At 53.7% G+C, this 13,172-nt stretch overlaps 1 protein-coding gene across 2 annotated transcripts in view; it reads left to right on the forward strand.

The window, feature by feature from the left end:
• The window catches only part of LOC119185685 (uncharacterized), a 61,605-nt gene that overhangs the window by 28,849 nt on the left and 19,584 nt on the right, over positions 1-13,172 (forward strand). For both annotated transcript variants that reach the window (XM_075868229.1, XM_075868230.1), the window contains one exon: positions 11,712-11,880. In XM_075868229.1, the coding sequence (XP_075724344.1) occupies positions 11,712-11,880 (169 nt within the window). The remainder of the gene's footprint in view (positions 1-11,711; positions 11,881-13,172) is intronic.

Raw genomic sequence — 13,172 nt, forward strand, 5'->3', positions numbered from 1 at the left:
CATGGGAATGATGGGTAGTACACACATTTGTCTAATATTCGTACTTCTGGCCTGCTTTTGGCTCCGTGTGTTTTCGTGTGGCTTGGAGCTGTTTTCTTAGGACACAAGTATTAGCAAATGTTCAGCGGTTGCGCTTCACCATTTTATCTTTTTTTACTTGCTTTTCAAATTGGCTCACGAAGTTCAAAAAAGTGCAATCTTTCTTTTAAAACAAAACTGAAAAACAGCATTAAACGAAGCTGCAAATACGATTCACCGCCCGCAAATACGAAGACTATGCAAATGTGTGTGCTACCCATCATTCCCATGGTCGCTGAACGATCGCAGCACCAGAGTGCCCTCTAGTTAATTTTAGGAAATTCTATGGCTACGAGGTAGCATGAAAACGTCCTTCTTCGTGGCTTGGTTGACAGTGCGCGCTGTTCTCAGCATCGCGACAACTTGTGAAAATATCGCACATATAGCTTTCCTGTTTTTCACCACGACTCGTACTGCCGTTTCATCTGCTTTTGTAATGTCAACTACGGAGCACCTGTGCCGTGCTAGCCACATACGAGGAAAACAGCTGTTAGTCAACGTATACCGCTTATATGTTTCGATGAGGTAACAAGTTGACAAAAGATTCTAAAGTGTGGTACCTGACTCGTTTATCGCGAGCACTCCGCTCTCAACGCGAGCACGCTCTAGCGATCGAACAGCAACCAGTTCAGTAATTTTCATTGCATGTTCACGCCAACTTTTAGATATACATCATCTCGGCCTTATACAGGGTTCCCTAGCTATTTCTGGCCAGAGCTTGAAATTTTGCAAGTATACTGTTGAGGACTATTGCGTTAGGTCACACTATTTTTTTCAGGGGCAAAGCTCCTTACAGTGTGCGTCGTTCCCTCCTCCATTTGTATGTATATAGTATGTCTGTAGCCACCTCTAGATTATGAATTGCTCACTAGATAGCGTTGTCTGTATATCTCCAGGGAAATAACATCACTAGATGACGTTCGTGGTTTTCGTATAGCTGGCGAATAGAAAGGATACATGGTGGTGTTATAATGAGAAATCGCAAAGGGGCAGGCCACTACTACATCATCATTCACAGCATATCCACAGAGTGAATGATGATGAGTGGGGCGCAGAGTCAATCTGCCGGTCGAATGCGTGATCTAGTGAGATATAAGCGGGTGGACGGACGGGCGGACGGGCGGATGGATGGACGGACGGACGGGCGGACGGGCGGTTGGACGGGCGGATGGACGGACGGACGGGCGGACGGACGGACGGGCGGACGGGCGGACGGGCAGACGGACGGGCGGACGGACGGATGGACGGACGGACGGACGGACGGACGGACGGGCGGACGGGCAGGCGTAGGGGTGGACGGGCAGGCGGACGGACGGACGGACGGACGGACGGGCAGGTGGACGGGCAAGTGGGCGGACGGACGGGCAGGCGTACGGACGGACGGACGGACGGGTGGACGGGTGGACGGGCAGGCGGGCGGACGGGCAGGCGGGCGGACGGGCAGGCGGACGGACGGGCGGACGGGCAGACGTACGGGCGGATGGGCAGGCGGGCGGACGGGCAGGCGGACGGACGGGCAGGCGGACGGACGGGCAGGCGGACGGACGGGCGGACGGGCAGGCGGGCGGGTGGATGGACGGGCAGGCGGACGGACGGGCAGGCGGACGGGCGGATGGGCAGGCGGATGGACGGACGGGCAGGTGGACGGGCAGGCGGACGGACGGGCGGACGGGCAGGCGGACGGACGGGCAGGCGGACGGGCAGGCGGACGGACGGACGGACGGACGGACGGACGGACGGACGGACGGGCGGGCGGGCGGACGGACGGGCGGGCGGACGGGCGGGCGGACGGGCGGGCGGACGGGCGGGCGGACGGGCGGGCGGACGTACGGGCGGATGGGCAGGCGGGCGGACGGGCAGGCGGGCGGACGGGCAGGCGGGCGGACGGGCAGGCGGGCGGACGGACGGGCGGACGGGCAGGCGGACGGACGGGCGGACGGGCAGGCGTACGGGCGGACGGGCAGGCGGGCGGGCGGGTGAACGAACGGGCAGGCGGACGGACGGGCAGACGTACGGGCGGACAACCAGGCGGGCGGACGGGCAGGCGGGCAGGCGGACGGACGGGCGGACGGGCAGGCGGACGGGCGGACGGGCAGGCAGATGGACGGACGGGCAGGTGGACGGGCAGGCAGGCGGACGGGCGGGCGGGCAGACGTATGGGCGGACGGGCAGGCGGACGGGCAGGCGGACGGACGGGCGGAGGGACGGGCGGATGGACGGGCGGATGGACGGGCGGATGGACGGGCGGATGGATGGGCGGACGGGCAGGCGGACGGATGGACGGGTGGACGGACGGGCGGATGGATGGACGGACGGGCGGGCGGACAGACAGACGGATGGATGGACGGACGGATGGGCAGACGGGCAGACGGACAGACAGACGGATGGACGGACATACGGACAGACGCTTTGCCCCACTCATAATCATTCACTCAGTTGATATGCTGTAATTGTCTTTCTTTTTACATGCCTAGTTAGGCATTTTAATTGACCAAGTTTTCAGAAAGCGAAACTAGGCAAAAGGTTGCTGTATGAAAGTTGTAAATTAGCCAATCGTCCTATGACATAGCTTTCTTTTTAAATTATCTGTCTATCTGCAGGAGGCTTTCTCCCTGCTATAGACTGATTTCCGTAAGGCATATGGGAGTCACCATGTCGGGCTGTTAAGCTGTTGTTTCCTGTTTCTTTTTTTTTTCTGTTTCACGGTGCATAATATTAAGGACATAAAACATCATATGCCCAAGTCCAATCATATTGATGTCTGTGCGTCTGCTGTAATACTGCTCGATTAGTTGTTAAAGACACAAAACTCAAAGGTGAATAGCCCATTAGGCCGCGTTCACACTGAGCATTCCGGCCGCCGAAAGTAGTTCGAATCCGGTTCGGCGGCGCCGAGATCCGCCTAAAGGGCCCTCTCCGCGCCGATCGATCTCGAACCGATTTTTGCGGCGTCTGCCGCCGAATCGGTCACCGCGGACCAGTAGGAGCGTTAGTCAAGGAATTTTGAAAAATGGCGGACAAGCCCTACTCACTTGTTATGCCGCAGTGCACGTAACTGAATGTTGAAACCAACGGGAGTGTGTCCTACCCTGTGCCTACTTCGCCTTCGTATTTTGTGAAAGAGGTGACCGAGCTTGCTGTTGGCGGGACCGAGCTTGTTGCGGTCTTGCAGAGCAAAACGAACCCACCAACGCCGCTGGCGTCGGCGGTTTTTCTGCTCTTCGTGCGTTACAAGAGAGCCACTTGCCAGCAAAGTAAGCAGTACTGTCTTTTCTTGCTTCTTGTGTACGAGAATCGTCGAAGTATACACCACCGGATACCGTAGTAGCGTTTGCGAGCCGCGGCAACAACCGGGTGACAGCGCATCCATCCCGCGTTCCCCGTAGTAGATGACATATTCGGCGGTGCAGGGCGCGTCCAGTGCGAACGACGCTGCGTTTCGGCGGCAGGGGAATTTCGGTCGCTGTAGAAAGCGGATGTTTCAGTGTGAACTAGGCATTATGGTGGCACCCGGATCCCATCGGTGAAAGGTTCTGTAGATGCTCGCAATAACGGAAAATATCACGTGACACATCCCTTCGCGCGCCTACGTATGCCGAGATTTGCGCGTTTCCTAACGTTTCGCGTGAGTGAGTGAGTAAAAACTTTATTGAACATGTCCGGCGTCATTGAGCGGGGTGGGGCTACAAGCACCCCGGCCTAGGTGACGGCCTCGAGTCCTTGGACCCGGGCGGCATCCTGGGCTTGCCGGACGGCCCACAGTTGATCAGCAAGGTCGTGGCTGAGCAGAGCCGCCTCCCATCGCGCCTCGCGGTTCGAGACTGCCATGTCTGCCGGGTTCGTAGGGGACTGCTGCGCGTTACCGGTACACTTCCACAGCATGTGCTGCAGCGTCGCTCTGGCTCCGCACGCCTTACACGCGTCGGACGTATAAATGCTTGGGTAGCAGAGGCGAAGGATCACCGGATTCGGGTACGTGTGTGTCTGTAGTTGTCTCCAGGCAACCTGCTGTTTCTTGTTTAGTTTGGCGTGGGGTGGTGGATATTTGCATCTGTTCAGTCTGTAGTGTTGCGTGATGTCTCTGAAAGTGGTCATGCGTTCCCCCCACGTCCATTCCCGCATCGCTGTCGAAGTGTGCGAGACATCGGGACTGTCGGCAGTCGTCGCAGCTCGGCGTGTAAGTCCTCGAGCCGCGGCGTGGGCAGTCGCGTTGCCCGCAAGCGGAGGGTCCGTGTGGGCGGGGGTCCATACGAGGAAACTGTCGTTTTTGCGGCAGATGTTGCGTTCGTGAATTTGGAGAATGCGGGCCGCTTCGCGGGAGATCCGGCCGCTGGCGTAGTTGCGTATCGCCGCCTGCGAGTCGCCTATTATCACCTCAGCGTCCGTGGTGGCTATCGCGAGGGCTATGGCAGCTTCTTCAGCCGCCTCCGTGTCTTCCGTGCCTATCGTCGCACTCGTGACGCAAGTTCCTACATGATCCGTGATCGCGACCGCGAAGCCGCGGTGGCAGTCGTAACGGGCCGCGTCCACGTAAACTGTGTCTTTGCTATTGCCGAATTTCTTTTCAAGGTCTTGGGCGCGCCTGTTGCGCCGACCGATGTGATGTGTCGGGTGCATGTTCTTAGGCAACGGCATAACGACGATACGCTCGCGAATACGTCTGGGTATCCCGACCTTTTCGCCGCGCTGCGTATGGTAGTTGATACCCAGTGTCTCGAGGATGTGTCGACCAGTTCTGGTCTTCGCCAGACGTTCGTACTGGGCGATGTTGTGTGCTTCGATTATCTCATCTAGAGTATTGTGCAACCCCAGCTCTAGAAATTTATCCGTGCTGGTATTGGCCGGTAATCCGATTGCGCGTTTGTACGCCTTGCGGATGAGACAATCTAGTTTGGTGCGTTCAGTCGCCTGCCACTTGAGGTAGGAGGCGACGTACGTTATATGGTTCATAGCGAAAGCATGTACCAGGCGAATGGTGTTGCTTTCCTTCATTCCGCTATGCCGATTTGTTATTCGTTTCAGCAACCGGATTGTTTCATTGACCGCGCCCTCTAGTCTGCGAACGGTTTCGCCGTTGTGGCCGTTGGCGGACAGGCGCAAGCCCAGTACCCTAATGGTGTTAACTTGTGGGATGACAGCGCCGTCTGATGTGCGTACATTAATTTCTCTATATGCGCACTTGAATGCGGAATCGGCGTTCTTGGGTTTACGGCCCCTGCGCGATGGTCTATAGAGCAGGAGCTCCGATTTAGCTGCGGAACATTCGAGGCCAGTGTCGCGAAGGTAGTCCTGCACCACGTCGACGGCTTCCTGCAGCGTTTGCTCTACGTGGCCGTCATTTCCCTCGGCAACCCAGAGGGTGATATCATCGGCGTACAAGCTATGGTGGAGGCCTTCTATCTCAGCGAGTTTTCGTGGTAATCCGACAAGCACGAGGTTAAAGAGCATGGGCGAGATTACGGAGCCCTGCGGCGTGCCCGTACAACCCATGTATATGTCCTGCGATTCTAGTTCGCCGATCGCTAATCGGGCCCGGCGGCCCGTAAGAAAATCCCGTACGTAGTGGTACGTTCTCTCGCCAAGTTCCAACGCTCGTATACTTTCAAGTATCGCAGCATGGCTAACGTTGTCGAACGCCTTTTTGAGGTCGAGCCCGAGTATCGCTTTGGTGGATCGTGTGGGATTGTCTACGATATCGTGCTTGAGTTGAAGCATAACGTCCTGTGTGGAAAGGTTACGACGGAACCCCAGCATCGTGTGTGGGAGCATGTTTCGGTCCTCGAGGTAGTTGGTAAGGCGAGCGAGAACCACATGTTCTATGACCTTACCAACGCAGGACGTCAGGGATATCGGTCGAAGGTTGTCAATCTGTACTCGTTTGCCCGGTTTGGGGATCATAATTATGCGCGCCGTTTTCCACGAGTTCGGTATAGCGCCCGCATTCCAGCACTCGTTCATGTAAGCCGTCAGTTGTTCTATCGACTCATCGTCCAAGTTACGTAGCGCTTTGTTGGTTATCCCGTCCGGGCCTGGCGCCGACTTTGTGTTGAGCCTGTGCAGCACCGCCCTCACCTCTGCAACGCTGAAGTCCTCGTCCAGCTCCGCGTTACCCTCACCCTCCCAGGCGTATGCCGAGTGCGCGAGGGGGCTACGTGACTGAAAGTAACGGCTTCGCACGTCATCTAGAAAGTCCGCGTGGGTGCCTTTGTAGTCGTGCAGCAACTTGTTAAGCTTATGTGCGTGCGATGTTTTCGTGTCCTCTGGATCCAAGAGGTGCCGGAGGAGATGCCACGTCTTGGCCCGTCCCAGCTGGTTCTCCATCCCATTGCAGATCTCTTCCCATTGAGTTTTGCATACCTGTAACGCGTGCTCTTCCATGTCCCTGCTTAGCCGTGCTATGCGTCTGCGCAGCGTTCGATTGTGGCGTTGACGCTTCCACCTGTCTTGCAGGCTGCGCTTGGCTTCCCACATGTGTAGGAGTTTGCTGTCTACCACTTCGAGCTGGGCTTCTGGCGGAACCTCCCGCGTCGCCGTTTCTAAATCCCCCTTGAGCGTCGCAGTCCAGCTATCTATATCCTCAATAGCCGCCTTGCCACGATTCTGCTCTTTCCGGACTTTGCGAAACGCGTCCCAATCCACCAGCCGGTGGTTCTTGCCCTTGGTACCTTCCCGATGAACGCGGTGGTGAGGTTCAGCGTCGACCTGGATCTCGATCACTGAGTGATCGCTACCCAGGTCCTCCTGTGTATTGTGCCATCGCGCGCTAGCAACGTTCTTGGTAAATGTGAGGTCGGGTGAGGTGTCTGCACATACGCTGTTACCCCTGCGCGTAGGCGCGGAAGGGTCTGTGATGAGCTCGAGGCCCTCATTCTGCGCATCGTCCCAAAGGCGCTTACCTTTTGGCGTTTCGTAGCCGTACCCCCACGCCGCGTGGGGCGCGTTGAAGTCGCCCGCGATGAGCAAGGGCCCGTCGGCAGCTGCCTCGCGCGCCTCTCGCAGTAACGTGCTAAAGCGGTGTCTGGCTTTGGGTCTGCTATACACGTTCAGCACAAACAGGCTGGGGCCGCGCCCTTTCGTCGGAATGAGCTCTATGAATACATGCGGTATGCTAACGTTCATAAGTTCGCGCTGCGCCACGGTGAGGTTGCGTCGCACTAGCGTTGCAGCGGCCGGTGGGGCTCCCGCGGTCACAGCTTCGTCTATAGATTTGTACCCCGCCAGCTTGACCGGGTCATTGGTTTCCTGCAATAGTATTACGTCCGGTCGTTGCCGGCTACGTAAGAATTGTTGGAGAAGCGCCCGTTTCCTCCTGTACCCCTTGCAGTTCCACTGCCAGATAGTGAACGTGTTTCGTGTGTTATGCTGTTGTGGGCGTTGTGTTTGTGTGGTTTCGTGTCGAGCCATGGTGACTGTACGTGTTATGGTTTGCCGTCCGGCTGATCCTGCGCCTCTTCGTCGGGTAACGGCCTAAAGTACGGTTTCCCAGTCGTTCGTACTGGGCGACCCACTGCGGCCGGAAGTCGCATTTCGATATTGTCTATGCGCGTTTGCAGCGTCGCGACCATTTTTGTGAGCTGAGATATTGCAATGCTCAACTGTTCGGTTTGTGCGGTTTGCTGAGCGATTGCGTTGTTAAGTTGCGCGGTTTGCTGCGCGTGTTGGGTCATCATCGCGTCTACCTTGTCGTCGAGTCTATCGACTCGTTCGCGGAGTTTCTCCTCGCGTTTCTGCGATTTGACGTCGAATTGTTCCGGGTCAAGTGCCTTACGTTTGGTGGGTGCGGGGGGCGCGTCTTGAGCCTCCATGACTTCCTCCACTCTCTCGGCTGTACTAGCAGCCGCGTCGGCTGCGACGGGTTTAATTAGAGGAGGAGGAGGAGGAAAGGGAACTGTCGGGGCCTCCCCCTTCAACGTGGCAATTTCGTTTCTTAACCTTGCATTTTCCTGCTTTAGTTCTTGGATTAATGATTCGAATTGATCCAATCGTTTCTGCACTAGACTTTCTGGGTCGCTGTTGCGTTTGTAAGCAGAGCTGCCGCGTCTGTCTACATCTGGGTTTCTATCAATGGCAGTCTCGGTTCGCGTTAGCGGTGCGCTAGGCGCGCGTCCGGAGGCGACGTCCACCCACCTCAATTTATGGGGGTCAACCTCTCCTCCGCCTTTGGCTGCCGCTGTGTGGTTGGCTCGGGCCGTCGACGTGCTGCGAGGCTTCGCTGAACGGGGTCGGGAGACGCTACGAGAGCGGGCTCGAGAACGAGTACGGGAGCGAGTGCGGCTCCGCGCGCGGGTCTCCCTCGAGGCCGATCGACTGTTGCCGCGACGTCGTCTCGGTGCGTGGCGTCGTCCGTAGCCCTCCTCCCCGTCGTTGACGGTGCTGCTCCTGCTGTAAGCGGCCTCAGCCTCGTCGCGCATTCTGCGTTCCCACTGTCGGCGCTTGACTAGGTAGGGTGTCTTGTACTTGGCTTTGCACTTGCGGTCTCCGGTGAGGTGACCCTTTCCGCACAGTTGGCACACCGGCTCGCACCGATGATCGTCGGGCGGGTTACCGCATCCGCACCCACGGCACTTCTTGTCGTTCGGGTTGGGGCACACGTCGGCCCTGTGTCCCAGACGACCACACTCGTAGCACATATCGATATGTTTCTTGTAAAGAGTGCACCTTATCACCATCCCGCCGTAGTTCACGTAACGAGGCACGTAGTAGCCGTCGAAAAGGATTATCACGTTGGTCGTGTTTCCCATGCGCTTGGCATGCAGGACGTTCGGGTTGCGGTGGTTAACCAGACTTCTCACGACGTCCGCCGGCTTTTCGTCTAGCGATATGCCCCTGATGAGGCCTTTGGACGTGTTCTCCGGAGCCGCTCTGTAGGCACTCGCTTCGAACTCACGGTCGCCAATTCGCAGCTTGAAAATGCCTCCATATCGTCTAGCACGATCTTCTGGCGGCGTGCTTACCACAATAACGTTTTGTCGCTCATTGAGACAGACGCTGTCTTCCTCGGCTACCTCGCGCCCCACCCCTGCAGCGTTGCGTATGCAGCAGTGGACGCGGTCCTTCTGGTAGTGGGATACGTTGAAGCCGTCCCGGGGTCGCACGATGATCTTGTAGTCATCCGTTGGCAGGTTGGGCATTCGGCTCGTCATGGTGATTTTCCGCACGTACTGCGTCGCTTTCTGTATAAACGCCGCCTTCTCGGTAGACGCTGGCGTTGCTTGCTGGTTCTTCGCCGGGTCGGCGTCTCCACCCGCCTTCTTGGTGTTTCGTTTGATCTCGCACCATCCCTGCTCTTTTCCGAACTCTGTCGGCGATATCTCCTCCCCTTCGACTTGCACGAATTCCATTTCGGGCGCCGGTGCAGCGGATGGGGCACCCGCTTGCTCCGACGACTTGTCAGGCCTACCGAGCCTTGTCTACTGGCTTGACTGTCGTGCCAGCGTGGCGGTACGGGCAATCTTCGAAAAGTGACCGAAACACGGGCTCACCTGCACAAATGGTATCGGGAGAGACCGCAGGACTTTCGCAGTCACTTGGGAATACTCTGAACTGAATGGCTGGAAAGAAATCGCCGAAAACCATAGAAAATCTGCGGAGCCGATGCGACGCGCGTCCGCACACCGTGGCCCCCTAGCGGCCGCTCCTTCGCGTGCAAACAACAATAGCATTTTGCCGGGTGTGCCACGGGACAGTGACGATGGTGGTGGCTGTACCCGGACGCACATTTTGCTAGTGGCAAAATAAACAATAACCACGGCGCCTGCTTGTCGAAGACGTTAACTCTAGCGAGGGAAGCATATATGCATACCATTTATGCGATGTGCTTCAGAGCGTCGCAGTCATGGCGTGCAGAAGCGCGCGTGCGGGGATGTTACGTTTGATGATGTCATTTTGCACGCATCATATGTCATTTTGTCACGCATCATAAGTGAGAAGCGTGCAAATGACATCCCACGCATCATAAGTGGGATGTAATTTTGCACGCATCACAAGTGAGAAGAAAAACACTAATACCTAACAGAGGTTAGAAACTGCTGAATGGGACTCTTTGCCAAACGTTGTGCAACTTGCTTGGAGGAACTTAATGACCAGGCTTTGTAGCTTCGAGTGTGAATTCTTCAGAGTACCTCATTAGACAATCAAGATGAAAACAAGAAATTGACTTACCACAGGCAACAGCGAGAAACATGGATTTCGTTCCATGGTAATCAGTATATTGGCATATATTTAAAATGTGGCTTCAGGAAGCGGAGGCACCTCATATATCTCAAATACAACGTTCCTAGCGTGGTCAGCAAAATTACTCCGGGTTATGCTGGTGATGGCTTCAGCTCTCATACGGAAAAGGTTCTTCGTAATAATAAAACCATGGTTGATACGAATCGGTATAACACGGAAGCAAAATGTGTTCTTACAAATGTAGGTAATGTTTATTCTACATTGATATCAGAGAACTTGTGAGAGGTCAGCTATTTGACTCTCGTTGTCGGAACGTTTTTGATTGCCATCTGATCGTGTGCATTTTTATATGTAATTTCCGTGACAGAAATACGTCACTGAAGTCTTGGTGGAGCCCACCATAAAACACTTTCTTGTTAAAAGAACTGGAACAGGCACAACGCGATTACGCCAAAGTCGCGTTGTGTAACTCCCTGTTAACCAGGTGGCTTTCGGTCTTACGTTCGCTTCCGGTTTTCGATCGATCCCGGTTTTCGATCAATCCATGAAGGTTATACTTTTCCGCTTCCAGCTTAGAGCGCCCACTTTCGCTTATAATAAGCATATTTGGGCTTCTTTCTTTTTTTGTGGCGAGCTGTCGCTTGTAGAATTTCACGTCCGCTTGTCTTGTTTTTTTTTTTTTCTGGTTGTGGGGAAGGAGGCCTATTAGTTTTTTTCTGCATATATTGTTATTTTACTCATGATCACACTCACCAATAACCCGTTTGCCCGTGACATTACGTCAAACATACGTTGAGTGTTTTAGTCGAACATATACGTTCGCGTACCAACAACTAACGTTAATCACGCACTGCATTCAGCGATATGGTGACTACCCTGTAAGCAATGGTAAAATACGGGATTTCATTCACTGTCGTGCATATGTTTACTGCTCAAAAATAAAAGGAATAAGCTCATTTTTTCAGCTGATCTTCGTATTCTAGTGATATTTTTATTACATCTTAAAATATTTTCTAGCATGGAAAAAGTTATTGAACTGAAAAAGTTACTGCTTCTCCTTAGTATTTTCGGGAAAGTCTGATGGCTTTGGGGAGGGGGGGGGGGGCTTCCTTTGTGAGGATTACTTGCTCGTGAATTCGGTAACATCTGACAACTCAGAGCTCAGGTAAGAAAGGTCCTTGAGGCGGGTAGTTTGACGTGTTAGACGGCATCGGGAACGTCATAACACGTTGCACGTAGTTGGTGTAAGAGGTTCGAAATGATATGTGGCGTCGTACGCATCTGTAGACTGGGCGAGAGACGAAAATACGCGGGGCTTCTCCCAGCCTCGATTCAGAAAGGATGAGTTGAATCTGCTGTAACGTTTGCTGATCAAACGATTGTGGTATGTCTTTCCGTTTGAAAAGCCACAGCCGCCAGTTGAGGAGCAACACATCTTTAAATCAACTATTCCTTTACAGGGTCACCGGTCTCTACATTGCGGACGACGTCTGTCTGGCTTGCGAGTACCTCACCATATACCTGTCATTTTCCTTCAACTTCAAGTTCATGTGCAGCGGTGCCCGCCTGGTGATCAGCGATAAGTATTGGTCGGTGAACGACTTTATTTCAACGGCCATGAATGAAAAGGTAAACCAACACGTGGCAGACTGGCAAAGTATAAGCTCTGCATCTTTTATTTTCTTTTTTCTTGCTTTTAATTGTTGTTGTTTTGCGTCACGGAGCACTTTCAGATTAAAATAAAGTTTCTTTCCCACACGCTAATGGTAGATTAGCCTCCGAATGACGATTAACTTGTAGGCTGAATTAAAGTCAGCATTACGTGTGAACACGACCTCTGAGGAATTATCCGTAAGGTATGGTAGGTTGCGTGGCAGAAACCAGACTACATGTTGGCACCGTCATAAACCTATAAAATGAAGATGGATTTCAGTTTCATGCAATGATGGGACCATTTCTAATAATGATAGTGGTATTTGAGATTTTATGTGCGAAAACAACGATATGCTTATTAGGCACCCTGTATTGGTGGGTTCCGGAAATCACCACCATATCGTGTTCTTTAACGCGCACTGACAGCGCACTGCAGATAGGCCTCCAGCATTTAAACCCAGTCGAAATGCGAACACCGCGGTTGAAATAAAACCCATGTAATTCGTGTCTGCATCCTAGTACTCTAACTGCTAAACCACCACGGTGCACATAACACAATTTCTGGAGAAATGTCTACATGTGCCTCTAGTTACTGTCGCGCATGTTTATTATGTTGCAACTCGAGCATATTTATTGCGATGCCTGAACGCTCACTAAGACATAACACTGAAGAAGCTTTCCCCTAGACTAGCACGCCACTCCAACTCGAGTAATTGTTTTCAAGAATGGAACCTTTCAGGCGCAGCTTCTTGTAGTGGACTTTTTCTCACGGAAACAGCCTCCCTGGGGCCACCGTCAACACTATTAGCTTTTCCGAACCTTCTCAATATTTTTTTATTGATTGAATAATGTATAGGTACATTTTAGTTTTCTTGGTTGCGTTTTTTTTTTTGTTGCTCTACGTACCACTTCTGTGTTACGTTGTCTTGGTGTTCGCTGTGTTGCACCGCACTCCTTTCGAAGGCATGAAATGTTGGCCTGCAGTATCGCCAAATACATAAATATGAAAAATTACATTTTATAGTAGGTAATGCTACATGCCTGAATATACCCAGGCAGAGAATTTTTTTTTTTTGGAAAAGCTGTGGTTTGTTTAGGTGCGACATTAAAACTCACAAGGTCCCTCATGCATTCGCCTAGGACACCTTCGTCTCTTTTTTATCCGTAGTCAGTGTATATCCCCTCTCTTTTGCCCTTTCGGAAGCTTCCCCACCCTTGACAAGGCGGCAATGTCATGTGAGGACGTAACAAACTTTGACTATCTTTGG

This window comes from Rhipicephalus microplus, chromosome 7 (genome assembly GCF_043290135.1).
Source record: "Rhipicephalus microplus isolate Deutch F79 chromosome 7, USDA_Rmic, whole genome shotgun sequence".
In the NCBI taxonomy this organism is placed as follows: Eukaryota; Metazoa; Arthropoda; class Arachnida; order Ixodida; family Ixodidae; genus Rhipicephalus; species Rhipicephalus microplus.